This window comes from Ambystoma mexicanum, chromosome 3p (genome assembly GCF_040938575.1).
Source record: "Ambystoma mexicanum isolate Mex_15411 chromosome 3p, UKY_AmexF1_1, whole genome shotgun sequence".
NCBI lineage: Eukaryota > Metazoa > Chordata > Amphibia > Caudata > Ambystomatidae > Ambystoma > Ambystoma mexicanum.
This window is the reverse complement of record NC_090925.1, coordinates 391,464,020-391,490,946: the sequence shown is the minus strand read 5'-3', so window position 1 is coordinate 391,490,946 and position 26,927 is coordinate 391,464,020. Positions and strand designations below refer to the sequence as shown.

At 45.8% G+C, this 26,927-nt stretch overlaps 1 protein-coding gene across 2 annotated transcripts in view; it reads left to right on the top strand.

Moving 5' to 3' along the window:
* The window catches only part of STX16 (syntaxin 16), a 296,294-nt gene that overhangs the window by 95,953 nt on the left and 173,414 nt on the right, over nt 1-26,927 (top strand). For both annotated transcript variants that reach the window (XM_069651061.1, XM_069651060.1), the window contains exon 3: nt 16,402-16,542. In XM_069651061.1, coding sequence (XP_069507162.1) covers nt 16,402-16,542 — 141 coding nt within the window. The remainder of the gene's footprint in view (nt 1-16,401; nt 16,543-26,927) is intronic.

Below are 26,927 nucleotides of genomic sequence, written 5' to 3'. Positions count from 1 at the left end.
CTGTGGAATATGGACTAGATAATAGCAAAGGTGGAGCCTGTGGGGGAATTCACCCCCCCAGCCCCAAATATATTCAATTTGTTTTTTCGGCTGAACATTTTCAGCAAAAAACTCAGTGAAAAAATACCCGCTGATGTAAGAACATAGAACCGAAAAAACTTGCCAATGATGATGGAAAGCCATTGCTCATCATTCCAATCCATTCTCCTACTCGATATCTTGTGAAAAAAACATGGATTGTCCCTCCCTAAGCTTTAAGGACATGTAATTGCCTTGGTGGCATTTTAGCTCTGATTGCACGGTCTCCATCTTCTTAACTTTGACACATGCACCCCCTTTTGTAATTTTTCTTTTTTTTAAATTTGTTTTTTAATGTTTGGTTTATTACAAACCTTTCACATGTAAGCATCTTAAATGCATCTCATCTACACTTCCAAAATAAAAAAACACATATACAAAATAGACTTTCAGACCTTGTATCAAAAAGAACTGCTAATTCCAACCTAAAATTCCTACATATCATTATTACATCTTAAAAACGTAATCCAAAAATGTTACCCCCGCAAAAACCAAAGATGGATTTTCACCCACTAAAAACAACATCCAACATTCATCAACTAACAGTGAGTTCATATCATTCACAAACTTCCCCAGATGAAGCATTCTCAGCGGGGTCAATGCTGGACAGATTAGATGTTTGTGTCTGTTATTGGTATCAGGTAATAATGTCCCCATACATAATGTTCCCATATATAATGTTGCAGAGAAAAGCCATTGGCGACATTATATATCATGACATTATGTATGGGGACGGGTTGCAGGGATGTCCCCTGCTCCCGTTGTAAAAAAAAGACAAATTCGGGGGTTGCAGAGTTGTCTCCCGCATGTTCAATGTAGTAATGTCTCTGCAAAGAAAACGCAACTTTTTTGTCAGGAGACATTTTTGCAGGGACATTATTACATGGAACCCTAATATTCCTGTCATTGAGCAAAACCTATACCCGTTGTCTTTCTAATCACCTTGTTTCCGACAGAACAAAACCTCCTTTGTCAGAAGCATGTTCAGTCGCAATCTCAGGAATTGGTTCCTATGGTAGGGGCTAGGGAATCTCGACAGTTAGTTGGGCACCACATTAACAGCCCAGGATTCTGTTCCAAGCTCTAGAGACATTTATATATGCATATCTTTTATTTTGAGCTTCCATCCAGTCTTGACATCTGAGTTTTTGTTTAACTGCACCAGGGTTTGTTCTTAACGTCACCATTGAAGTTTCCAAGGCCTTTAGGCAGTTAATACATTTCTCCTTCCAAGGGCCAATAGGCCAGGAGGCCTCTACATTATTTTTAGTTCTTAGGATTTCATATGGCGGAAGGAAATCTGTCATGGTATCCTTCTGGGCAAGTGACAATGTTTTCCAAAGTGTCACTGAGTGGAGGGCTGGAGGCCCAGTTCATGTCTGATTGATGCTATTGGGAATCCCTAAGGAAGTCCAAGCACCCTCCTCCGAAAGGTCCCTTCCAATACATCTCACATTTGCCACAGTAGATTTAATCCTGCCTCTGCTCCAATAGCCTCTTTCTCAATATTCCTACTTCTACTCTCCGTCTGCTCCAACTCATCTAGAAACGAACCGCAAGATTTATCCTTGGCCTCAATCCCAGGGACCACATCTCTCCGGTGCTGAAATCCCTCCACTGGCTCCCCGTGGGTGCTAGGATCAAGTTCAAGACCCTTTGCATAGTCTACAAGGCTTTCTGGGGCCCACACTATCTACAACGCTCTCTTCCTAAATACTCTCCTTCTAGAGCCCTCTGCTCAGCCTCCTCCAACTCTTTACATGTAAGCCGTTCTTCCAAGCAGAGATTTGGGTGTAGATATTTATCCTCTGTAGATGCCTCCCTCTGGAACAGCCTCCCTGCCTCTCTCCGCCTTCAGCCAGAGCGCCTTAAGTTCATGAAACTCCTCAAGACCTTCCTATTCCTCTCTCCCTCTCCCCTGCTAATCTCCTCTTTCTCTCCAGCTTCACACCTACATCTCTCCCCTAACTCTGTTCAGCTTTGCTGACAAGTCGCCTGGCTCACCTCCAGAGACTCACAGGTCCCAGGCTCCCCCGCCAGTCTTTGCACTTGCCTCTGGGCCTCTGCATTTTGCTCAGCACTACTGCACTTTCAGCATATGCTCCATGAGGGGGGTTACCTCTCTGCACTTAAGCCTGGGCCCTACTGGACTGGCTGCACTTGTTTCCGTCCCCCCTCCCTTGCACCTCTGTCTGTACATTTGCATGACCTGAATTTACTAGGCCTAGTGAGTTCTGTCTTATCCCCCCTTTTTGTCTTCCTTTCCTTATCTGGTTCGCCTGATCAACTTCATGCACTTGCACTAGGAGCAATGCCGTCAGACCTAGTATGCCAGTTACTTTTATGTCATCCGGAAGCTTCAAGGCCTAAGAATGACTATTGTATTCCCTTATTCCCTTCCCGCTTTGAAGCACTTCACTTGTGTATAAACGCTGTACAAACTAACAATTACAAGGAGTTAGAACCGCACTTGCCTTTTGTTTATAATATACCAAGATGGGCAGCATGGTAAATTTGCCCCATCTTCAATGTAAAGCACTCCCTTGGATGGCCAAGACGCTAACCTTTGATTTTAATTCCTCAGCCCAAGGATTTTCATTCAGACTTCTGTTCATTCAAATTTCTGGGTGCTGCATAGTATTAACCCTTTCGAAGGGATTGTGTCCTCCGACATATTCCTTATCTTGAAAGATCACTTCCAGCTTGCTGGCCTCGGAATTTTTTTTTTTCAGTAGAGGGCACTGCGCGTCGACGTCCCTCGAACGGTGTCCCTCGACAGCCTCCGTATCGGCGCCGACATCATCATGCGTATAAATAGACTCGCGCAGCGTCCGTTGCTCAGTTCTGTTTTTCCGCGCTTCGTGGGCCTCGGAATCGTGTTGCTCAGTTTGTTAGTCAAAGTATATTACTTATTCCTCGAGTATATCTTACTCGTTTCGATGGCTTCCTCATCTGAACCGTCGACACCACGGTCCGGCTTCAAAAAGTGTCGAGATTGTGGAAAGAAAATGTCGTTGACTGATCCTCACAGGATCTGTTTGTGGTGCCTGGGATCGGAGCACCATTGTTCAGAATGCGAGGACTGCATGTCCATGACGGCGAAAGCCTTGTAGGAGCGTAAGGGGAAGCTCGAAAGAGGTAAGACTCTTAAAACTTCTACTCCTTCGAAAGTTTCCTCGGCAGAGGCGAGACATTTGTCTCCTCGCCGTCACGGTAAACATTCTCGTTCGAGGTCTCGAAGCAGTTCCCATCACTCTTTGAGATCCAAACATTCGAAAAAGAGGTGTCGAAGATCTCCCTTTTAGTCTTCTATTGTTTCCCCTGAAACCAAGTGGGAGGAATTCCGTAAAAAGATGCTTAGCGTCTTCGAGAAAGCGGCCTCGACCCCCTCGGACGGCTAAAGGTGATACCCTGGGTGAAAGACCCGAAAAGTCTTAACGCTGCGAGTCGTTGCACCCGGCCAAAGAAACTACTAGAGAGCGTCCCGAACCCTTAAGAAAAGGCAGTAAGACTACGTAATTGACGTCTTCATTGAAGGCACCTTCGACTCCTAAATCTGCGTCATCGACGCCATTATCGAAGGGCCCATCGACGCATAGATCGGTCGAATCGGCGCCATCCTCGACGCCGATAAAGGAGAAACCTACGACTGTCACTACCTCGTAGTCAGTAGTCATACCGAGGGCTCCTATCATGACCTCGAATGTCATCGATAACCTCAACGACTCCGAGTAGGATTCCGATCCTCTCGAGTTCTTCGAGGTCGCTTCATACCTTTTCGACGCCCTTTTCGGTTTCTTCGAAGCCTTTGACTTCTGCGTCGACGACGTCAACGTTTTCTCATCCGGTTACCACAAGCTTAGCCCCTTCTGCTTTAGAAATGGGTTTTAAGCCTTTTCCAAGGTCAGATTATTTCAATGCCTTGTCCTCCATTTATGAAGAAGGTGAGGATTCTGATCAGGAAAGACCTTTTGGGTTGCAGAGAACTACAACACCTGTACCAGAGGAATTTATCTATGAAGAAAATCGGTTGAAGGACCTGCAAGATTCCTTGCATGATGCAAGTGGGTTGGATACTTCCCCAGAAGTAGAATTTGCCAAACCAGACCCAGGGGAACATGCTGAGACCCCTTATAGAACTTTAATGGCCAGAATAATAGAATTCATGGGTTGGTCTACACCTTTACCTACTTTTCAACAAGATGATCTTACAGACATCTTGATTAAAGGCCCACAGGAAGATCCTGTGGTTCCATTCCATACTGCATTGCAGAGGAAAATATCGACCAACTGGGAAACTCCTGAGGTTATCCCGGCAGTTAACAAGAAACTATCTGCCAAATATATATCTGTCAAATATAGGGTATTTGCTTCTGACCCTGAATATTAGTCAAAACATCCAACTCCAGAGAGTCTGGTTGTTCAAGCAGCAACTTCATCGAACAGTAGATCTGCATACCCTACAGTTCCACAAGACAGGGATGATAAGAGATTTGACGCTATGTCAAAAAAGGTCTTTTCTGCGTGTAGGATGGCACTTAAATCCATTAATGCTACTTGTACGCTCGCAAGATTCAGCCATACACTTTGGGAGTGTGCTTCATCAGCGGCTGACTGCCTTCCGGAAGGAGAAGAAAGGGAATCTTTTCTGAACATCATTAAAGATGGTAAAGACGAAATGTGCGAATCCCTTCAAACTGGCATTGATTCTGCTGACAGTATCAGCAGGGCCATGGCGGCAAGTACTACAATTCGCAGATTTGCATGGTTGCGAAAGTCTGGTTTTGCTCCAGATGTACAGGCCAGGCTTTTGAATATGCCCTTTGATCGCTCTTCTTTATTTGTTAAAAAGGCTGATGACAGTCTAGAGAAGTTACAAACATCTAAGGCAGCAGCAAAATCCCTTGGAGCTGCAATCCGTCAAACTCCCTATCGCCCCTCAGGAACCTCTTGGAGAGGTAGGTCCTTTCGTTTCTATTCCGCATTCGGAAGAGGCAGGGGACAGCCGGCTCAAAGAGGCCAAAAGAAATTTACCCGAGGTGGACGGGTTAAAAGTACAAAAGCCGCAGCAGGTGCCTCTTTACCCTCGGCATCTGCATCAGCCGCTTCTAAACCGCTCTGAGGACTCTCCTCACAAAACACCAGTAGGGGGCAGGTTAACTCAACATCTGACGGAATGGCAGGCTATTACGTCAGATGCTTGGGCATTGGAGACAGTTTGCCCAAGGTTACTGCCTCCCTTTTCTACGCACCCCTCAGTCATCCACCGGGGAACAACTCTTTGAAGTTTCCAGATCCGCTCCTTTTGCAGGAGATTCTAGACCTGCTGGAGAAAGGTGCCATAGAACCGGTACCTGTAGCGCAGAGGAACAAAGGTTGGTATTCTCCCTACTTCTTGATACCGAAGAAGGACGGAGGACTGAGACCCATATTGGATTTAAGAGAATTGAACAAATTCCTCAGGAAGGACAAGTTCAACATGGTAACTCTCTCTCAGATCCTTCAGGCCCTCCAGCTTCAGGACTGGCTGGTATCCCTAGACCTTCAGGATGCTTATTTCCATGTGCCAATCCATCTCAAACACAGGAAATACCTCAGGTTCGCAATTGGCAACTCTCACTATCAATTTCGAGTACTGCCATTTGGGCTAACCTCCGCCCCGAGGGTCTTCACCAAGCTAATGTTGGTAGTGGCTGCAAGTCTAAGGAGGGAAGGGATCCACGTCTACCTCTACCTAGACGATTGGTTGATCAGAGCAGTATCTTCGGAACAAGCTCAGATCCAACTAGATTATGTCTGCCACTTCCTTCACAAACTGGGCTTCTCCCTCAATTTAAAGAAGTCGCAGATGATACCATCACAGAGACTCCAGTTCATTGGAGCGGTCCTGGACACTTCCCTGGGGAAAGCCTCGCCACCAGAGGTGAGGGCTCAAGATAGTCTGTAGATGGTCACCAAGTTTCAAAATGCCCAACTTCCCCCAGCCTTCCACTTTTTGAGGTTGCTAGGCCTCATGGCATCCTGCATTTTCCTTGTGCCAGAGGCCCGCCTGAGAATGAGATCTCTCCAGTGGGCACTAAGAACTCAGTGGTTGCAATTCTCAGGGAGAATGACGGATCTCCTTCAGGTTCCGGACAAGGTGGCTCGAGACCTTCAGTGGTGGGCCCGCCAGGAGAACATTCTGAAAGAACTGTTTTGGCAACCATGGCCGGAGATAACAGTAGTCACGGATGCCTCACTCACGGGGTGGGGAGCCCATGCCAATGACTGGCCAATCAGCGGTCGTTGGTCTCCATCGGAGTTCAGACTACATATCAACTTGTTAGAGCTGAGAGCAATCAGACTAGCGCTGAAGGCTTTTCTGCCATCTGTACAAGGGAAAAATGTCCTGATAATGACGGACAACACAGTGGCCATGCACTACCTCAACAAAAGAGGAGGCGTAGGATCACTGCCACTGTGCAGAGCGGCGATGCAGCTCTCGTTTTGGGCAATCCAAGAAGGAATCTCTCCATCGGCAGTTCACTTAGCCGGAGAGAAGAACTTGACAGTGGACGCTCTGAGCAGGCAGAGCACAGTCTCTCACGAGTGGGAGATAGCACAGGAAGTCCTTCAAGAGATCTTCGCCCTTTGGGGAACCCCTCAAGTGGATCTGTTCGCCACCAGTGTCAACAGGAAGTGCGATCAGTTTTGTTCAAGGGAATTTCCCCCGAGAGGAGCTCTAGGGGACGCGTTCGTAGTGGACTGGGAGTTTCCACTTCTGTACGCGTTTCCTCCAGGCCCTGGCTTTCCTCCGATGATCGGGAGGTTGAGAAGATTCCGGAAGACTATGATCCTAATTGCCCCAGACTGGGCCAGGAGAACGTGGTTCCCGGACCTTCTGGACATGTCCATCTGCCCTCCAATTCGTCTTCCACACAGGGAGGATCTTCTCTCACAGAAGGGAGGTCAGGTTCTCCAGCCAGGCATCAGAACCCTCAACCTTCACGCTTGGTTTCTGAATGGTTGAGATACAAGGATTGGGACCTCCCAGATGACGTCATGGAGGTGTTGTTTTCAGCCAGAAGGCCAGCAACAAAGACTTTATACTGCTGCCGTTGGAACAAATTCTGCAGCTGGTGTAGAGAAAAGAATATTGACCCCTTTTCATGTGGTACACCAATGGTGCTATCCTTTCTACTCTATTTGGCGAATTCAGGTCTTCAAGTTGGTACAATCAAGGGCTACCTTGCAGCGCTATCGATCTTCAAGCGCACTGCAGAGGAGCCATCATATTTCAAATTACCATTAGTAATACAATTTCTGAAGGGATTAACTAATGTCTATCCCCCGAGACCGTTCTAAGTTCCCTTATGGGACTTAAACTTAATCTTGAATTTCTTAATGGGTACTCCTTTCGAACCACTCCACTCTTGTTCGTTAAGATTTCTCACCCTTAAAACTGTCTTACTAGTGGCTTTGACATCTGCCAGGAGGGCGAGCGAATAACAAGCCCTATCTTGCAAACCCCCTCATACAATTTTTCTCAAGGACAAAGTTGTCCTGCAAGTGAAGCCTAATTTCCTCCCAAAGGTGGTTTCTGAATTCCATATAACTCAGAAAATAACTTTACCCTCATTCTATCCTCCTCCCCATCCAGGGAAAGAGGAAGAGAGGCTACATAGGCTGGATCCAAGGCGAGCCTTGAGTTTTTATATCGGCAGACTGGCTAGGATCAGGCAAGCAGACCAACTGTTCATAGGTTACACAGGGCACAAATTAGGATTGCCAATCACAAAACAGACCATCTCCAGATGGATTATCTTAGCCATTCTAGAATGTTACAAATTGGCAGGGAAAGAGCCCCCTCAAAATCTTAGGGCTCATTCAACTAGGTGTATCGCAGCCTCTTCGGCCCTCCAGAGAGGGTTACCGATTTGAGACATATGTGCGGCTGCCACATGGTCGTCCGCACATACCTTTACAAAATTCTACAATCTGGATTCCTCCTCTAGTCAAGCGACTAGATTTGGCAAAGCTGTGTTACACTCTGTTCACTCTTAAAAGGGAATATGACAATTTTACTCCCACCTCCGTTTACACACCACTGCCATGGGAGTCTATGAAGATAAGGAATACGTCGGAGGACACAATCCCTTCGAAGAACAAGTTACTTCTTACCTGGTAACGTTCTTTCGATAGGATGTTCCTCCGACGTATTTATCGCCCCTCCCATCCATCCCCTCAGTAAAACTTCCCTTGTGGTTGCAGTTTACGCTCCTTCAAGGTCAATAACCAATTCATGAACAGATAATTCCAAGCTACAAAACGGAACTGAGCAACGGACGCTGCGCGAGTCTATTTATACGTATGATGTCGGCACCGATACGGATGCTGTCGAGGGCACCGACTCGAGGGACATCGACGCACAGCGCCCTCTACTGAAAAAGAAATTTCGGAGGCCAGCAAGCTGGAAGTGATCTATCAAGATAAGGAATACGTTGGAGGAACATCCCATCGAAAGAACGTTACCAGGTAAGAAGTAACTTGTTCTTCTAGATGTTCACAGCACTCATACCATTTAAAGTTGTTTGCTTTCCCCTTAGTGTACCAAAGATAAATACATTGAATTTTTTTTTTTTTTTTTTACAGGTATCATTAAATCATTGCCCATCATTTAATCTTGCAATCCTATAGGCGTTTGGTCTATAAGGACTAAATTGTCTGTGTAAAGCATCCAGGCGACCCATTTCCCATTAGCATTTGTTGGGAAAGCATCTGCTTTATCCAGTGTTGCATTCATATCCGAAAAGTATAAACTAAACCAGGGTGATGCCAAAAGACATCCTTGCTTCAGTTCTCTGTAGGTTTTAATTTCCTTAGATAGCAATACGTGGGAAGGCAGGCAGTTGAACCTGCATCAGTTTTTGAATACAAGATTTTAATTGCATACAGCAAATCACTGGGGCACTTCCACGAGGCCAGCTTCTTCCATAGATTATGTCTATTCACGCTGTCAAAAGCTTGTTCCAAGTCTATCAAGGCTAAGAACAACTTTGTGACCCCCCTTAATGGCCTGTAACTTAAGCACATTCAGTAGGTAAAGATTCAAATCTGTGCCAACTCCCTTGACAAATCCTGCTTGACGAGTGAAACCGGCCTACTTCCCTTACCCAGGTGGTCAGATTTCACAATAGCACTGATGCAACATTTTTCCCCAGATGTCCAACAATGTAATTGGACAATTATTTTTGGGGGTTAGGCCTATCCCCCTTCTTGAATGTTGGTATTACTATAGCAGGCTTCCAAGAGGAGGGGATATGTTTTGCTTTTAATGTCTGTTTGAACAATAAGAAAACAAAGTCTGACCATGGCAGCTTCTTTAAGAATGCTATTGGTAAGCCCGTCGAGGCCGGGTGCACGGGAAGAACTCAATTTTCTAATCAGTTTTTCAATATCCTTTTTGGAAAACAAAAAGGATCAATCCCCACTAGATTCCCTGTGATCTTTCTCATTACAAAAACCAGTGGAAACAAAAAGTTTTAAAATGATTAACATAGACACTTTCTGGTACTAAATGAATCAATGAAGATTGCAGTGACTCAGAATTATTGTTTTGTCACGCATTCTTTTTACAAATTGCACAAATTGCTGGGTTTTTGACATTCTGAACGTTTTTAACCAATTTCGATATTTGTTTCCTTTTCCTTATTTCTGAGGTTGAAGATCCTGCCACTTTACATCTTAACTGTCTAAGATCTGCTCGCAAAGATTTCCTTTGTATAACCAGAGCTTTATTATAAAGATGCCTAGGGCAGAAAACCGGTTTCTTGTATCTTCCATTCACTTCTTCATGAAGGAGAAAGGAGAGGAGCATAGTTCAGCCCAGATTTCCCAGCGGCCAAATTCTCATATTTAAATAAGATTACGGGGAGATCACCAGGTTTCACAATCATTCTGTTTCTCCACTGCAAAATATAAAGGGTTCCCAATTTGGCAGCTCTTCCACGTTTCTTCCTGCTCTTCCAAGACAACCTCAGGAGGTTGTGATCACTATGTGTCATTGGAAGAACTGAGAGATTCTATACAATAGAGAAAATTCCCCGAGGTGAAGAAATAGTCCAAAGTAGCTTTCAGTTGACCTAGACCCCAAGTTACACTTTCAGGTATATCACCTTTTGTCTGTCCATTTAGCATATGCACTTCCGTATCTTTTGATTCTCTCATCCATAGTGCTTCTCTTTCTTGAATTGGAGAATCAATGATTTTAGAAAGAGGCAAGGGATTACCCATCTCATCGGAGCATCCAACATTAAAGTCACTGCAGATGATAAATTGGGGGTCACTCAATTGCATGTAGGATTCATCCATTAGATCTCCTACACATTTAACAAAAGTAATTGAATTATTCATGGCCGGGTGCCAATATAGATTGAACAGAATCATCACTTTAGGATTTGGCATTGACCTTGCTCAAAATTCAGTCTTAACATTTAGATAAAGGGATTTGGGTTTCTTGAATTGAACGCAGACATACCATGGACATTTTTTATCAGGGGTAGCAAGCAAGAATAGGGTCTTCCTCTTGTACCTTTCTGTGCCATATTTAGGTAGCAAACCCAAACATACTGGAGATGCCAGCAACCAGTTTTACAGTATGCACAGAATATCATAAGGGGCCAAATCAAAATGATTAACATTAAAAAGATGTTATTCCAACAGGCTGCTACCAGAATCCCGTAGCCATCCTCATTCTATTCCTGATTAAGTGCCCCTAACGCCCTAGCTAGCCAGGACCAGTCTTCTTGCGCTATTGGAAAAGGGTGAACCTAATGATTTCTGGCAACATTCCTGTCAAAGACATTATCACAAATGAATATCCCACTCTGTGGGGCGTTCCTTTCCTTTGGATGGTTAATTAGGGTGGTCTTTCCATCATTAATGGCACAAAATGTACCTTTCCCATTAAATGATACCCCCCCTGTTGTGTAACTCTGTACCATCACTTTTTAATGGTTGGGATTTGGAGTCAAATAATTTTTCAAACCTAGGAAGGACACAGCTTTGTGCGGCACATTCTCTCAATTCAAACCCCAATGGGAGCAGGGCGGCTGTAGCGCCCAAGAGAGAATATTTCACCCAGGATGATCTTAAATGGAGTATGACCCAATATGACCGGGATTCTTTCACAAACTCTACAACCCGTATGTCCTCCAAATCAGTCAAGCGTAGCATCAGAATATCATGGAAAAGATGTTGGACATTCCTCCTATTTAGTATTAGATCATCAGCAGTCAGTAATCTTTCCAAAGAGAATTATTTCGTTTGTAGGTTCCGGTTTTCTTGGAATCGCCAGGGCTTCATCCCTTATCTTTAGATACAAAATCTAAACCTTTGGCTTTATATTTTGCATCTGTCACACCGTGTTTCTGTCGTAGGGTTTAAAAAAGGGCGAGTGGCACCTTGGCAAAGGGTGTGGTGTGTTGGTCAAGGAATGAGGTAGGAAATCCCTCTTGGTTATCATCTTGGGATTTAGTTGACGACAAGGAGGTTTCATTCTCTCAGGATTTATCAGGGGATTGTAGTCCCTCCATGGCTGCCTCCTCCTCGTATGAATACACTAACATGCCCAAGATGGTGTTTATGTCCTTGTCATTTGCCAGTATACTTTGGTCTTTTCCCATCCAGCAAAATATTAATGGAGGGCAACTGCAATTCTTGATTTGTAATATTATTTTGTTTGTTAAACAAGATGATAGCCCCTCTCCACGTGATTTGACCACACATCACTTCATAACGTGAGAGACTTCTCAAATTACGCAAGAAAGCCCTAGACCAATTGGATTTCGACACTTTCGCCTTCTGCATATTTTTTGCCACCTTTACATTTTTGGCGTCTTTACTATTAATGGTAGAAATGTGCCTTTTTTGTGTAACAAATACGGGAAAGATATTTTTAGAGGCTGGGAGGGGGATCCGTCTTTTCTGATGAAGTCACAAGAGTAAGACACTCATCCAGCAAGCCTGGCACATATTTTTTTTGCTGTTGGAATTTCTTTCCCAAAAGTAATTCCAGGTGCACAAGTCCAGCAGTACCACTGTCTCTTGCGGATGTAGCCTCGCTAATAGTTGGAGCAGGAGCCATTTCGGAATGTTGTATTTCGACCTCCACATTATCCGCTTTATTCGAGGCCCGTAGCTATTGTAAAGATTCAAAGATTGCCTCCATCATAAGAGATTTATCAGAAAGTTTGCCTCTCATCAGGTCAATCTTCCCTGCCACGGGGCAGAGGTTTCTGCTTCATAATTTAACCTTGTCTGGACGTATACATATGCTTAATCCATGTCAAGGCATCCCGTTAGGGACTATCTCCACTATATGTGCTGTTGATGTATGTGGGTCACTTTAACATCCCCCTCCCCCTTTATTCACTTAGCTATTAATCGAACATTTTAAAATCTACAAATGTCTTGGCCATTTTCCTTTCCCTGAAATATCCACCCCCAACCACTTGTTAGACTGTTTATGTGCTGCCTGGCCTCTATTTTTCAATTTATCACTTGATTGCACAATTGGAACCTCATTAACCTTGCCACTCCTTGTTGTCTATATATCAATCATTCAGGCATACTCACCAGAACGTTCATTTATGGGATCCACTGATGCCGGATCTGAGTCACTCCGCTGATCATTTGCCTCAATTACCACTGGATTCCTCTTTAGTTTTCTTTGCAATTAACAATCTCTCCCAATTCCACCCCTTTGCTTCTTCCACCTAACGGGCTTCACTCGTCCAAATTACCATGAGAGGAACAGTGCATACAGAACTACCTTTGACAACTGCCCTAGATGGCTTTGTGCAGGCCCAACTGCTGACTTAGTCATTGGTTTCCTTAGATGTTTTAACCATCTTGGATTCTTTTGCCTACACTAATGGTTTTCTGGCCTTCACCAACTACTATACGTTTGTACATGTTACCCAACACTTTGTGCATTCATCTTGTGACTAGCATGCTGGCCACACTTCGTCCTTTATAATTTTAAAAACATGTGAAACATGTTGATGGGTCTTGCATAGTGAAATGTACCCAGCGGCGGTGGGCTCACAAACATCCACACCATGTGCCCGAGCACATTTAGTGAGCTCTTCAGGGCGTTGTTCTACCTCTCTTTCAGTTTGTTTGATTGCACATGATATGACGCTCACCTTTTGTGATTAATTTAACAATCCCTTAAGATTGGTTGTCATGTAGATAGAATTGCACCCCATTGTCACTTACCATTGTCTCTGGAAAGCCTGCCCACATCCCCCCCCATGTAGTGGAGTGCTGCTCTAAAGGCTTATTTTATACCCGTTAAAGCTCTGTGCTTGTTCTGCACTCATGTTTCATCGCTACTTTCCATGTTCGTGACTAAATCTGCTAAATAGGAAGTCCTATTTTCAAAGCCTTTATTCCAAAGCTATCTGCTTATTTTCCTGTGGAGTGGGAGCTTTAGTGCCCAAAGGTAAATTTCAGCAAATGGCCCATGACTGGAAATAAGGCTGCCACTAATGTCAATCCAAACAACATTTACTTTACTATGTGCCTTCTGGTGTTGAGTTACGTGCTTCAAGAATGGGTGCAATGACACCTAATGACTGCCTTACCGCTGGTCGATTTTTAAAAAAAATAATGATCACAACAATGACACTAGCTTATGACTTTGGGTAGAGGATACCTGTTTAGCTATCTGTACGATGGTGGCCATCCATATGCATATTTTAATGAGTTCAATAACTTTCTTTCTCAGCACTTTAGCTTCCAAAAGCTCTTTCATGGCAATAATTGTTTCTTCCTTAAGATTCATTTAATGACAGAATACCTTTTGTGTCCTAGCTTCTATGCAAACTCTTGGTGTGTTTTCAAAATCTTGCGTCTCACTCATGCCTCCCCAATCTTACACAGTACTTGTTCATCTGAACTTTGGTTCGTTAGGGCAAGCTGATTTGAAGCTCGACCTCTCATACCCAGCCAAAAAAAGACCTTGAGTTTGCATTGTGTTGTGCCTCCCTTGGATGTGATGGGACTATCCTTGTTGATGCATCTCCAGTTGTAATCACCTGACAACTTGGCGGTTGGGACGTAGCGCTTCCAGACCCATTAACAATCCGTACATGTTGGGACCAACTATCTTGATGTCAGCACTGCAGTCTGCGATACAACATATTATTTTCTGCCATCTTGAATATTGCAATGTGCAACTTTTCTTCCGTGCTCCTTCCTCCCAGAGTCAATACCACTTGTTTCATACTCCAAGTGATTCTCCTTTGCCAGTGTTTTCGACTCTTGTGCCTCTTTTCACTCTGCAGATGAAATGTCTGAATTTGCTCTGCACTGAATGTGTACATGATCTACATCTGTTAACCATTTCTGTTCCATTTTATTTGGTTCTCAATTCATCTGTTGAAGCTCCAGGCTTTTTGCAGGTTGTCCCATCGCAGACTGTATTATCTAGTACATGCCTGTGTTCCGAAGAGCCTGGGTGACCAGCGTACTCTTCCCTTCCCTGCTCCTCCTTCACCGCTCAGGTGCTAATGGTGTCTTTTAAAACTAAACTTTTTTTTTTAACTAAATTAACTTACCTTTCTTACGCTGCTCATCGCTGTGCAGTGCAGCTGTTGGCTTAGGCCGTTTTCCTGTTGATGTCACGCTCATCAAAATGGAAAACTGACTTGCTGACAAGCAGCACTGCGCGGTGCAGGGCCGTGCAAAAAATACATATTTTTTTTTTTTAAACACGGTGTTAGCACCTGTGTAGGAAACTACATGGGTGCTAATGGCGATATGCATCTCAGCGGTGTGCCATGCCTTTCGTTAACGGCACCGCCACCCTCGTTGGGGAACCCTTGCTGTGCTCAGGCCCTTAACTTGGGTGGCGGGCCCTTACCTACAGGGTCGGCCTGCTGCCTGGGGGCATATCGCCTCAATATTCCCTTTTCTGGCCTAGGCGCAGTCTTCTTCCTTCAGTGGTTAACAAGTAGTTGCTGAAGTGATGAGCCCCCATCGTTCTATGTAAATGCCATGATGATGGTCTTTGCTGGTTCTAGTAGATTTGTAGCCCATGGGTATTCTTCCTTCACAGTGTATAGACCACAGTACTTTTTAAAATTCCCTGCTTTAATAGTTTCTGTGCCAGCATTTGATACTACTTCCGTCCACACTCTGCTTCATTTCAAGTTGCGTTTAGTTTGATCAAGTACTTATCTTTGCATTCAAAGAAAGTCTTTTCAAACGAGCTGTGTTAACGTGGCAAGGTTGGCATGTGGGTAGATCTTTCTGAATTCAGGATCCAGTGAGCTGTCTTTTACTTGCATGCTTTTGCTATTCTCAAATGGCCCTTTCACTCTGCTTTGTTATCTCAGCATTTCATATTTTGAAATGTATTTTACATTGCCACCTACATACCTAAATTAGATTTTTGTTTAGGGGTGGTGGGGAGGGCTCCTCTTGCAGCGGGGCCATCTTTGTTTTTTATAGAGTAAGTCTGGCTCCCTTTTGTGTTGCTGTTGGCAGCAGCCTAGACTTCCCTTGCTGCAGAACTGGTGCAGTATTTCATGTGCCTGGATTTAGTTCTCAAGATATGGCACTGCAGGCCTGATTTCTTGTAGAAAGCCTGCCATAGTGATGGCTGTAGTAATCAAGCTAAAACTGTGGTTTAGTTAGGGAAGGGGTGGCAGAGGATGGCTGTTCGCACCGCAGCATTTCACTGCTGGCCCAATATGGATGGCTGGATATGGCACTACTTTTTTGTTCCTGTTTATTTGCCAATTCTATGCCTCCCAAAAATGGAAGATCTTCAGTGAACATCTATTTCAATACCATTGGACGAAGTGTGCAAGCACTCTCAACCACTAATCTGCTATAAAATGAATTGCCATTCAATATTAAAAAATGATTTGTTTTTAATGATGTCTTTTGTGAGGTTTATGGTTTAATAGAATTTGTTTTATACAAAAAAAGTGTCATTGGGGTGCAAACACAGATGCACAGTAATGAATACAAGTATTTAATTTTGCTATTCTTTCAAACCTCGAGCACCACTTTGGTGGTCTTAGAATTAATTTAACTTTTCTTAGTAAACCTGACCTAAATGTACTGCTACAAATATTTACATATTTAAAGAAATGTCTAGAACAGCTGAAAGATTTCTAACTTTAATAAGGTCAAATCTTTATTTACATGAGGTGTAAGTATATCATTCATTGGCCATTTGTATGGAAACTGTTCCCTCTTCCCACCTCATGTGAATCCTTCAAATCATTTCCTTTTTTAACATGTCTTCTCCAAACATGCCTTATTTAGATTCAGTATGACATCACCAGGATAAAACAGAAGATGAAGGAATTGGCCAGTCTCCATGACAAACACCTGAACAGGCCAACGCTGGATGACAGTAGCGAACAAGAACATGCCATCGAGATCACCACCCAGGAGGTCACACAGGTAGACAATGAACCATTTAGACTACAGTAAAATTGGTTCAGTGTTAACTACATACAGTTTAGCCTGTCGGGCCTGAAACATGTTCACTTACTCCATTTTCCTTACCGTGACCAATATTGTCATGGGAATGTTTCTCATCCACAAAGTTTGGGCTAATTGATCCACGGTTTTTGTTGGATCTAAGTTGCACACTTTGGCAACTTTTGCTATTTTCACAACTGGATTTGCGTGTTTTATCGGTGTCCTGATGTGCAATAGTAAGCAGTGATGTTTGTTTTGTACAGTGGTGCAATACATTTTTTTTGCTGTCTTGGTCAGTCTAAGATTCTAAGAACTTTATGTATTGGTACCATTTTTTTGAAGAAACTACATAAGGTGTACACATTTTTTAATGGGGCTAAAAGATAGCAAGAAGACCCTAAGGGTGTTACGATGAATCCGTTTGTTAATAGAGAGCTGGGGGTGCAAGGTCTTCAGCATTTTAAAATACTAGAAGCATAGGACTGAGGAAAAATTGGGTAAATAGGACTGGGGTGTAGTATTCAGCCTGGCCAGGCGATAAATGAGAGCAACATCATCAAAGGCCTCAAGCTTTCCCACTGCAAAGAACCCCTACTCCCGCTCATTACCGCCATTATCAACACCCTCTTTGCCTCCTGCACTGTCCCTAGTTCACTCAAAGAATCCTGGGTCACTCCACTTCCAAAAAAAAAAAAGAAAAGCTCCCTTATCCCAGCTACCCCCACCAAATACTGCTCAATCACCACAGTCCCTTTTTTGCTCACAATTATGGACAGAGATGGCTATTTACAAATCCAATCCTTCTTAGAAACGCATGTCCTGGGTTCCAGACAGATTTGTGCTTCCGGCCCAAACATGGCACAGAAATGGCCCTCTTAGAGCTCTAAAAACCAACTTGATGTAGTCATCGACCAGGGCTCCCTCTCACTTCTCTTACTACTCGACCTCTCTGCGGCCTTTGACCTCGTCGATCACGATATCCTGTGCCAATCACTGTCTACCTCTGCACTTTTCTCACCAGAGGCTACCAAATGGATTGCATCCTTCCTAGCCAACAGATCAACCCGTGTCTTCGCAGGAGAGGCCTCTGCCCCCCCCCCCCACCCACTCCAACATCCTGTGGCGTCTCTCAAGGCTCTTGTGTATCACCCACTCCTGTATGACGTGTATATCAAACCACTCTTTGACCATCTATATGCACTCTGTATCTCCTACACCAACAATGGGGACGATGCACAAATCCTCATTCCCCTCTCTGGAGACTATACCACAGACACCCGTCGCATCATCGCCATCTATAAAACCATCCAGCCTGGATGGCAGCACACAGCCCATGCCTCAACGATGATAAAACTGAGCTCCCCATTGTTGGCCCAGCATCACGCCTGTCCAAACCACACCAAGACTACAAAACCTTTATTATTGACGGCCACGAGATTTCAGTAGCAACGTCCATCAAAACTCTTGGCGTCTTCCATATGTTATGGCATTTATAACGCTACTATACACATGTTTCAAGGCGCGACGAGTCAAGGGAGGGGAAACCGAGGGAAGACTGAGCCAACGATCCTACTAGGCGAGGAGACATTGAGATTGCGCAAGTGCCAGGGGGGGGGGGGGTGGGGTGCGGGAGGACTCCTCACTAACCATGACCCGCCAGGTGAACCACATTGCCGCCTCCCCAGGGTACCCAATCAAACTAATCAATGCTAGCAAACCCTTCCTCTCGTCCTAGAATCGACTGGACATTGCACGAGCCCTCATAGGATCCAAACTGGGCTATTGCAATGGCCTACTGTGTGGAACTTCAGAAAAGAATATGCACATACTCCAAACCATCCAAGACACTGCTCTACGGACAGCACTAGACATTTGAAAGACATGCTCAGATCTCGAAGCCAGACAATCGTCCCACTGGCTCACAGTTAAGGACAGAATTCAATTCAAGACAGTCTCTATCACCTACAAATGCACTGCCAACGAGGCATGCCAATACCTCACGGACACCATCAAAAGAAACTTGTCTGAGACCCGCCAGGTCCGCCTACAAACACTGCCTCAACACTCCTCACTACAGCAGGAAAAGAGCAGAGGGAGCCAGTTTCCTTGCCTGTGCTCCAGCGCTCTGGAAAAAACTACCTCCTTACCTGCAAAATGAACCATCGTACCATGTCTTCAGGAAACACCTCAAAACTTGGCTCTTTAACTAAAATGTGACTCTCATGTAGCTTGTTTCCATCTCTAGCTGGTTTCTCCCCCAACCCCCTCCTTCGCAACTAGCACCTAGATACCTGTGGGTTTTGTGCCCTCCTACAAATGTATAAAATAAATAAGTTGGGTTCTGTAAAGATCAGGTCTTTCCTCATAAGGGTGTGGTTAGGAGAAGATGGAATAAGCCCAGTAATTAATGAAGACGTGTTTGCATAGAACGGTAGAACAATGAAGATAACCCAGGCTTACAGCTCTGGGGAGTCTTGATTCTATTAAAGACACAGACGAGAATTATGCTCTTTCTTTAATCCTGCATCTCACAGCTTTTCCAAAACGTCCAACTTTCTTTCTTTTTTTTTTTTAAACAAACAGATAAACGTTCAAGGGACTACACATCCCCACAAGTCGCTTGCTTTTTGTAGTCCTGTGGGCCTCAACCACCACCCATCAGTACTCTGCTCCTTATGACCCACACCCTGCCTGGGTCCCTTCCTCTTTCTTTTGGTGGCTAACGGCCGCACGCCTGTCGTAAAGCAAACTAGTGTGTCCAAATACAACTCGGTCCTATTCCATGGCAAAAAGGGCAACGGCTCTGTGAACAACCGCAACTGCGCATCCAGCTGAACTCTGAACGGAAAGTAGACACCTACGGTCTGACTTACCCGACCGCCTCACGTCATCTTCTGGTCATCCCCTACAAAGCAAGAAGGGAATCGCACAATGAGGGCAGGAAGACACTGATTTTCACTTTAAACAGGTAAGCATGTTCTATTAACTAGAATTTACATCCCTCTAGCGTATCTGGGGCAGGAATAATGCTTGCCTCTGTCTTTAATAGAATAAAAACTCCCCAGAGCTGTAAGCCTGGGTAATCTTCATTCCGCGTCAAGACCGGAGGCAAGCATTATGCTTGTTCAAAGCTATTTATCGCTGTTGTAACAATTTCAGGCACTGGCTTAAAATAAAGTTTTAAATGTAGACTCGGAAGAACAGTCAGCCGACTTCATAATTTCTTGCAAGGATACTCCATTCGCAAATGCCTTGGATACTATACCGCCTCTAGCTGAATGCGCAATAAAAAAGGTTAAATCTATGTCTGCCCAAATCAATGACCGACCTGGCTATCGTGGCGGAGGCCACTGCGTGATAAGGTTTCCTACATGCTATGAGCAACTGGGACACTGGGCCACCCCGCGCGGCCTAACCCCAGCAGTTGCCATCTCGTAATCTTTGATACATTGTACTACACATAACTTGGGGTTATCAGAGAAATAAGGATAGGGGATTACTTTAGAATCACTCTTAGTACTCTTAGCTATGCTGACTGCTATGCCTTCCAGGTAGAACGTATGTCTGTTTAGCTCCAGTGCTTTGATATCAGACACCCTCCTACAGGCTACCAAACAGAGCAACATTGCTAATGTCCCCTGGATTGTCTAGACATAGAGAGCTGAGCGTTGTCTGGCCAACTAATAAATGAGCGAAAAACCTCCCTCACGTCCCATAAGACTGAGTATGTAAGTGTGGGAGGTTTATGTAACTTCAAACCTCTTAGAAGCCGTATCATCGCTGGGTGTTCTCCAATAGGCTTACCGTGCACCTTCCCGTGTCCGGCTGATATTGCTGACCTATAAACACAGAGCATCCTGAAGGCCCGCCTGTCACTCAATCGGCTACAAAATGTAAGAACCTGTACTTCAGGTGCAGAAACGGGATGAACACCTTGTTGGCTGCACCAGTTCTCCCATTTGTCCCATGTGGCACCATAGCTCTGAAGAGTGGAAGGCGCTCATGAGTCCCTGATGAAGTCGGCAGCAAGCTGCAAAATTCCTGGCAGCTCACATCTTTTCCTGAAACCCTGCACACCAGCAGCTGTAAGCTCCCCTTGTTGATCAGCGGGTGCTTCTGACCAGTCGGGTTCTGCAGAAGGTCCTGGCTGAACGGAATCCTCCTTGGAAAATCTGAGGAAAGTTCCATCCCTAACGGAAATCAGACTTGGGACTTCCACAATGGGACTACTACGACCATCTCTGCACCTTCCCTCCGAACCTTTCGCTAATAACCTCATTAACATGATGAACAGAGGGAAAGCGAAATGGACTGCCCCAGTCCAACTGTGAAGAAAGGCATCCATTCCCATGCCTCCCAGATACATCCTCCAACTGAAGTACCTGGGAATCTGAGCATTCAATCTGGGTCCCCTTGGACCCAAAGGGATCTATGCCGAAAGGACCACACATCTCTTGCAGTTGTGCTAATACTGCGGGATACCTCTGGAGTTTTCCCCTCCTCTCTCAAACACTCTGGTGCACCCACTACTCAAAAAACCTTCTGCCGACCCTTCTATCCGGGGAGACTATTGCCCGATTTCTATTCCTCCTTTCCTGGGCAAACTGCTGTAGAAGTTGGCTATCACTCAACTTACTCCCCTCACTGAATCTGTTGGTGTCTCCATGATCATCAGTCTGGCTTCAGAGCATCCAGAGGCACAGAAACTGCTCTCCTGAACATCTGTGAAGACCTGCTCTCAAATCTTGAAACAAACTCTCCTTCTGTCCTCAATTCTCCTTGACCTATCCTCCGCATTCGACACAGTAAATCATAACACCCTAATCGATGGGCTTTGTGATACCTTGGGCATCACTGATCAGGCCCTAGCATGGCTCACCGTCTTTCTCTCCGACCGACCATCCCAGGTGGGACTTGGGTGTTTCTCTCCGCTATCACACTCTACTTGCAGAGTCCCGCAGGGTTCTAACCTATCCTCCTGCTTTTTCAATATCTACATGGCCGCCTTTGCCCACAGGATCTCTTCTTTCACTTCCCAACTTTGAGTGTTATGCGGGTGACACACAGCTCTCCTTCAAGCTACCCTTGGCCTTTTCTTCCTCCTCGCTCATTCATGACTGTCTGTCTGCAATTCAGTCCTGGTGTCCAGCTAACGACCTCTGCCTTAATGCCAGTAAGACAGAGATTGGTCTCATTGGGACTCCTGCTCCCGTTTTCCCGCTCACACTCTGGCCGGCCTCCCTTGGCCCTGCGCCCACACCCACCAGTGAGGCAAAAAGTGTGGGGGTCATCTTCGACTGTCCTTCTCCTCACACATCTCAGACATACTCATAGAATCTCACTACCAGCTGCACCTCCTCCGAGGTATCCTACCTTTTCTCACTTTCCCCCAGAAACTCATTGTCTCCAGAGCTCTGGTTCTCTCTAGACTCGACTACTGTAAGACTAGACTACTGTAACAATCTCTTTGTCGATCTCTCTACTTCTACACTCTGACCTTTACAACTCATCCAGAAGAGAACCGCAAGATTTATCCTAGACTTCAAGCCCAGGGACTGCATCTCTCCGGCACTGAAATCCCTCCACTGGCTTCCAGTGGCTGCAAGGATCAAGTACAAGACCCCCTGCATTGTTCACAAGGCTTTCTGGAGCCGGGGCCCACACTACTTGCAACACACTCTACCCAAATACACACCCTCTAGAGCACTCCGCTCGTCCTCCTCCAACTCTTTGAGAGTGAGCCATTTTTCCAAACGGAGACTTGGGGGTAGATCCTTATCCTCTGCAGGGGCCACCCTCTGGACCAGTCTCCCTGCTTCTCTACGTCTCGAGACGGATCTCCTGACATTCCGCAGAAAACCTCAAGGCCTTCCTCTTCTTCTCTACCTTCTCTGTACCTCTCCCTTGCTAAGCTCTGTTCCCTACCTGCTACCTCCTCCTTCCGCTCAGCTAGCTGACTGTTTTCCTGGATCACCTCAGAACCCTAGAGGTCCCAGGCACCCACACCAGTCCCTGCACTTGCCTCCGGGCTCCAGCACTACTTACTGCACTATGCACTTCCCCAAAGAGACCCCTCTTCGCTTAACCCAGCCCTCCTGGACTAGGCGCACTTATCCCTTCCCCCAATCACTCGCCCTTCCTGCCTGCGCGGTTCAACAAACTGAATGCACCCAACCCGGTAAGTTCATGTTCTGTCTGCCCCTCTCTCACCTTGTCCCCCCTATCATTGTGCACCTGAAACACTTGTGTTAGTAGCACATTATAAAATGCCCAACCAATTTAACCATTCCCCTCCCCTGATCCACTCCCCTTATGTCAATGTCTACTTGTGTTCGTTCTAGCAAGAAATGTTCTCTAGTATGACTTAGTTGTGTGCCTCCACCTCTCCACACCCCCCTTTCGCTCCTACCCTCAGTGCTTGTCACGCACTTGCATTATTGTCAGCTTGTTTTGCATGTACCCCTTCTCCTTCCCCTCCCTGCTTTCCCCCCACAATCTGTTCACACAATTGAATTAGCAGAAATGTTGTCGGGCCTAGTATGCTTATTATTATTGCAGATCATTCAGAATTTCCAAGGCCTTATGAATGTTTGTATCCCATGTTCCCCTCCTGCCTTGAAGCGATTTTAAAGCACTAATTTGTGTCTAAGTGCTTTATTAATAAACCATATCGATACCAACTTCCAGTCGCTGGAGTCCACAAGAGTGCGCAAGTTCCAATCTTCCACCACGTTCTCCTCCCCTGGCAGATACCACTATATTTTGCTCCGGGCAGTGATTGCCAAAAGGCCTTTGTCAGCTCGGCCAGCATCTTGGACTTCGTACCTCCCATTAGTTTTATGTACCGGACAGCCGAGATGTTGTCTATCTTCAGCAGGATGCAACAATTGACTTTGTCTTTGGCAAAGGTTCGCACTTCAAATGAGCCTGTAATAACTCTAGACAATTTATGTGTAGCTGGAACTCCTCCTCGGACCACTTGCCACCTGTCTAAACTTCTGCATGTGGCGCCTGTGTTGCTGGAAATGCATCGGAGGGACAGGGCCTCCGTATCCTTGTCCTTTACTGCTTTTTATCGTGTGTTCTGTCATGTTTTCCGCACAGGAGTTCATGTGGGACTCCTGGCAGTGCAGCTCTTTCTTTTGGTTTGGTGAACGGACCCGTGGGATACCCTTATGGCACCCATGGGTGGGGGTACAACCCTGTGCCCCTAGTGTATGTTTTTGGGCACCTGTGGGTGGCCCGCAGAGCAGGGTATGGGCTGGTGGCAGCTCAATGCTGAATTTGACAGGTGCACGGAGTATCCTCCATTTTGGGATACCCCGGCCCTGCCATTGGGATCCGTTGATTCCTGATGGAAAACAAGATGGCCCCTGTGGCCTCTTGCTTTCTATTCCCCAATACCTTGTTTTCCCAAAGTCCTGGGAAGCCCTGACTCTGTCCCTTACCCCTGACTGGCTGTTGGGTGGAAATGCCGTATATGGTGTTGTTGTGAAGGCCCGGCCAGACTAGCTGGAGCCTTCCCTGTGATGTATGTTGTGGGTACCGCCTGTGGGTGGGACCTGGGTGAATAGAGTGTGTGATGAATATGCATTCTGTGTTGTGGGTGTCTAGTATCTGGTGGTTGACACAATGACTGAGACAACCCTGCCCGAAACCGGTATGAATGCAGCTTGGAGTGTTGAATGGCTCGGTACTTGTCCCAATACACACAACTTGCTGTGAGTGTCTGGAGAGAAGTGAATGGCCTGAATACCTCGTGTGCCTGATTGGCTGCCAGCCTGCATGAATGCCCGTAGTCGTGATTGGATGCTTGAGTGTGACCCACCGGAATGAATGGGAGATCAACAGTATATCTGGGGACCTCTCACTGCTAGGAATCGTGTTCAGAAGCTGAAGTCCACTACGACGAGTAACTGGAGTAACTGACGCTTGACCTTGAAACCCCCGCTGGACGAGAAGGAGTGCTGTGGCTCTCCCTCGCAATCTGAAGGCTGCTGTGTTTCCAAGGACTGACCCAGAGAGGACCTGGTAAGGTGCCCTCTTCCGGAGCTACGAGGGACCATCGTGCACAGCTGATCTTTGCCAACGCTCCCTGGTAGACATTCGACAGGCTGCCGACCCGATACGGGGACTGCTGCGGAACTCCCAGGAGAAGCACCCGGACTGTTGTCCGCCACTGTCGACGACCGCCGTCGCCGTCCGGAGCCGCCGTGCTCCCGTTTGCCTAAGAACTTTAATTGATCATCGGACGCTCTCGTCTGCATCGTCATCCGCTTGTCTTCCGCTGGAGAAGGCCCGACCGTCGACGCGCCGAGGAGCATCCACCGGTGGGTTTCCCGCCACCTAAAGACCGCAGAGACGCCGACGACTTGACGCCCTTGCTGGGCCACAGTTCTTCATCATCTCTTTGCGGTCCAGAACTATTGTCACGAGGTGACCCGCACGCCTCTTCCTTGCAGGACGCCAACGCTCTGTCGTCGACGAGCACCGCTAGGAACGAAGCTGCCACTTCCCTGCCGTAGTTCAACCTGTTAAACGTGGGACGTTCGACGACCCGTGACTCCTGCCTTAAAGGGAGGACACTCAAGAAGGGCCGTCGATTCCCCGACACCGAACGCCAAGTTCCCCCGGCACCTCTCGATGATCCGTGGCTCCCGCCTGAAAGGGAGGCACTCGAGAAGGATCGGTCGACGCATCGTCGGAGAACTCTACTCCACCAGGTACATTGGGGGGGTAAAAACCTTAATAGGAAGAAGTGAGACTATTGAACATATGGCCTGGGCTTGTGCGATATATCTTATTTTACAGGTTGCCCAGGTGGGGGGGGGGGGATCTCCACACAGAACTTTGTCTAGGGTACGGGCCAGTATTCTGCCTGCTGTTTCAACCATCTTGCGTTCCTTCCTACCTCTATTGCTGGTTTCCTCGTTATTAATCTTTGACATTTTAACCGTACAGTTGATGCACTTTAATGAGATTTGATAACATTGGTGGTACCACTTTAGAATTGTATATATTTATCATTATTGACTTCCGAGTACAAAGTGCGTTATTGTGATCGTGTACATACCTTTGAATATTAATTCTATAAAGACTGTGTTTTCAGTAATACAGTGTGTGGACATTCCTTTGTGGGGGTTCGGGGACTACACTGTACTCAAGAACAAGCCTGCATCACCTCCTGAGAAGCTAGGCCTTGATTGCTCGTCCATTGCTACCTTATAGAGAATCTTGGCTGGGGTCCGCTTTGCCTCTCCTCTACCATATAGAGAGCGGAAGTACAGACACCCCCCTACCAGTCTTTACAGCGCCACAGCTGGTTCTGCTTGCGTCCGATTCTATCCCCAGCTCTGGAACATCACAGAAAATAGCCTGGCAGTTCCACGCTTTTATATTTTGTAGCCACCATTCTAGCTCTGACAATGCCTCCTTGTCTAGTGAAACTATCTGGTGATACCCTACGCCCCCTTGAAGGTGTCTGATCTTCAACCTCTGTAAAGCCCTGTAATGCAGCGGTCAAGTGGAATATCACCTGAATCGACGCTGCTAGAAGCCCCACTACCCTGGCTAGATTGCAAAGCAAAATATTTCTTTCCACAATCTGACTAAAAAAAAATAAAAAAAGTTAAGGCTGTCTGCTTTTACGTGGTGTAAGGAAGGCATGGTATTATAAGCAAAGCACACAATATCATACAGTTCAAGGGTGTTGATTGTACTTGAACAAAGGTGTGATGAACGCCTATCTAAGCCTAAATCTAGAGATGGGAGCAAGCTACGACCATCAAATAATAATAATGCAGACCTAGTGAAGTCTTTTAAAAATAAAAGGGCCTATACTAAAAAAAAGAAAATATTGCAAATCCTTGCTGCTAATTATAAATAGTGTGGGGTAGTGTTCATGAAAAAGAAGTGTGTTCACAAAATGATATGTCAGGATGTTTGGGTCGTTGGCCTCCCGTCACCAAGTTTTTAGCAAGGGGCAAGGCAGTTGACTCGAGCAATGCACACACTCTGGCTTCTACGGCACGAGAATACAGTTCCCTTCCAAAATCAGGACCTTCTGTGTCCAAGTCTCTTTACTTCTTAAGCCTCTTGATTCAGAGGGCCTGATGTACGAAAACAGTATACAAAGTTATTTTCTTCTTACAAGTATTCAATTCGCATGCTACACCCTGGACCCCCCTCAGCCGGGCTCAGATCCTTCCTCTTACCCAATTAGTCTCCCTCATTCGGGCTCAGACCAATTGCGGTTCACATTAAACTATTGAAGACTTTCAAATGTTCACAGGATTTAGCTTGACCCATTGCAGGACCCCTTACATCTCAAAATTCCCTTTTCAACAGTTTGCATCAGTAGAATA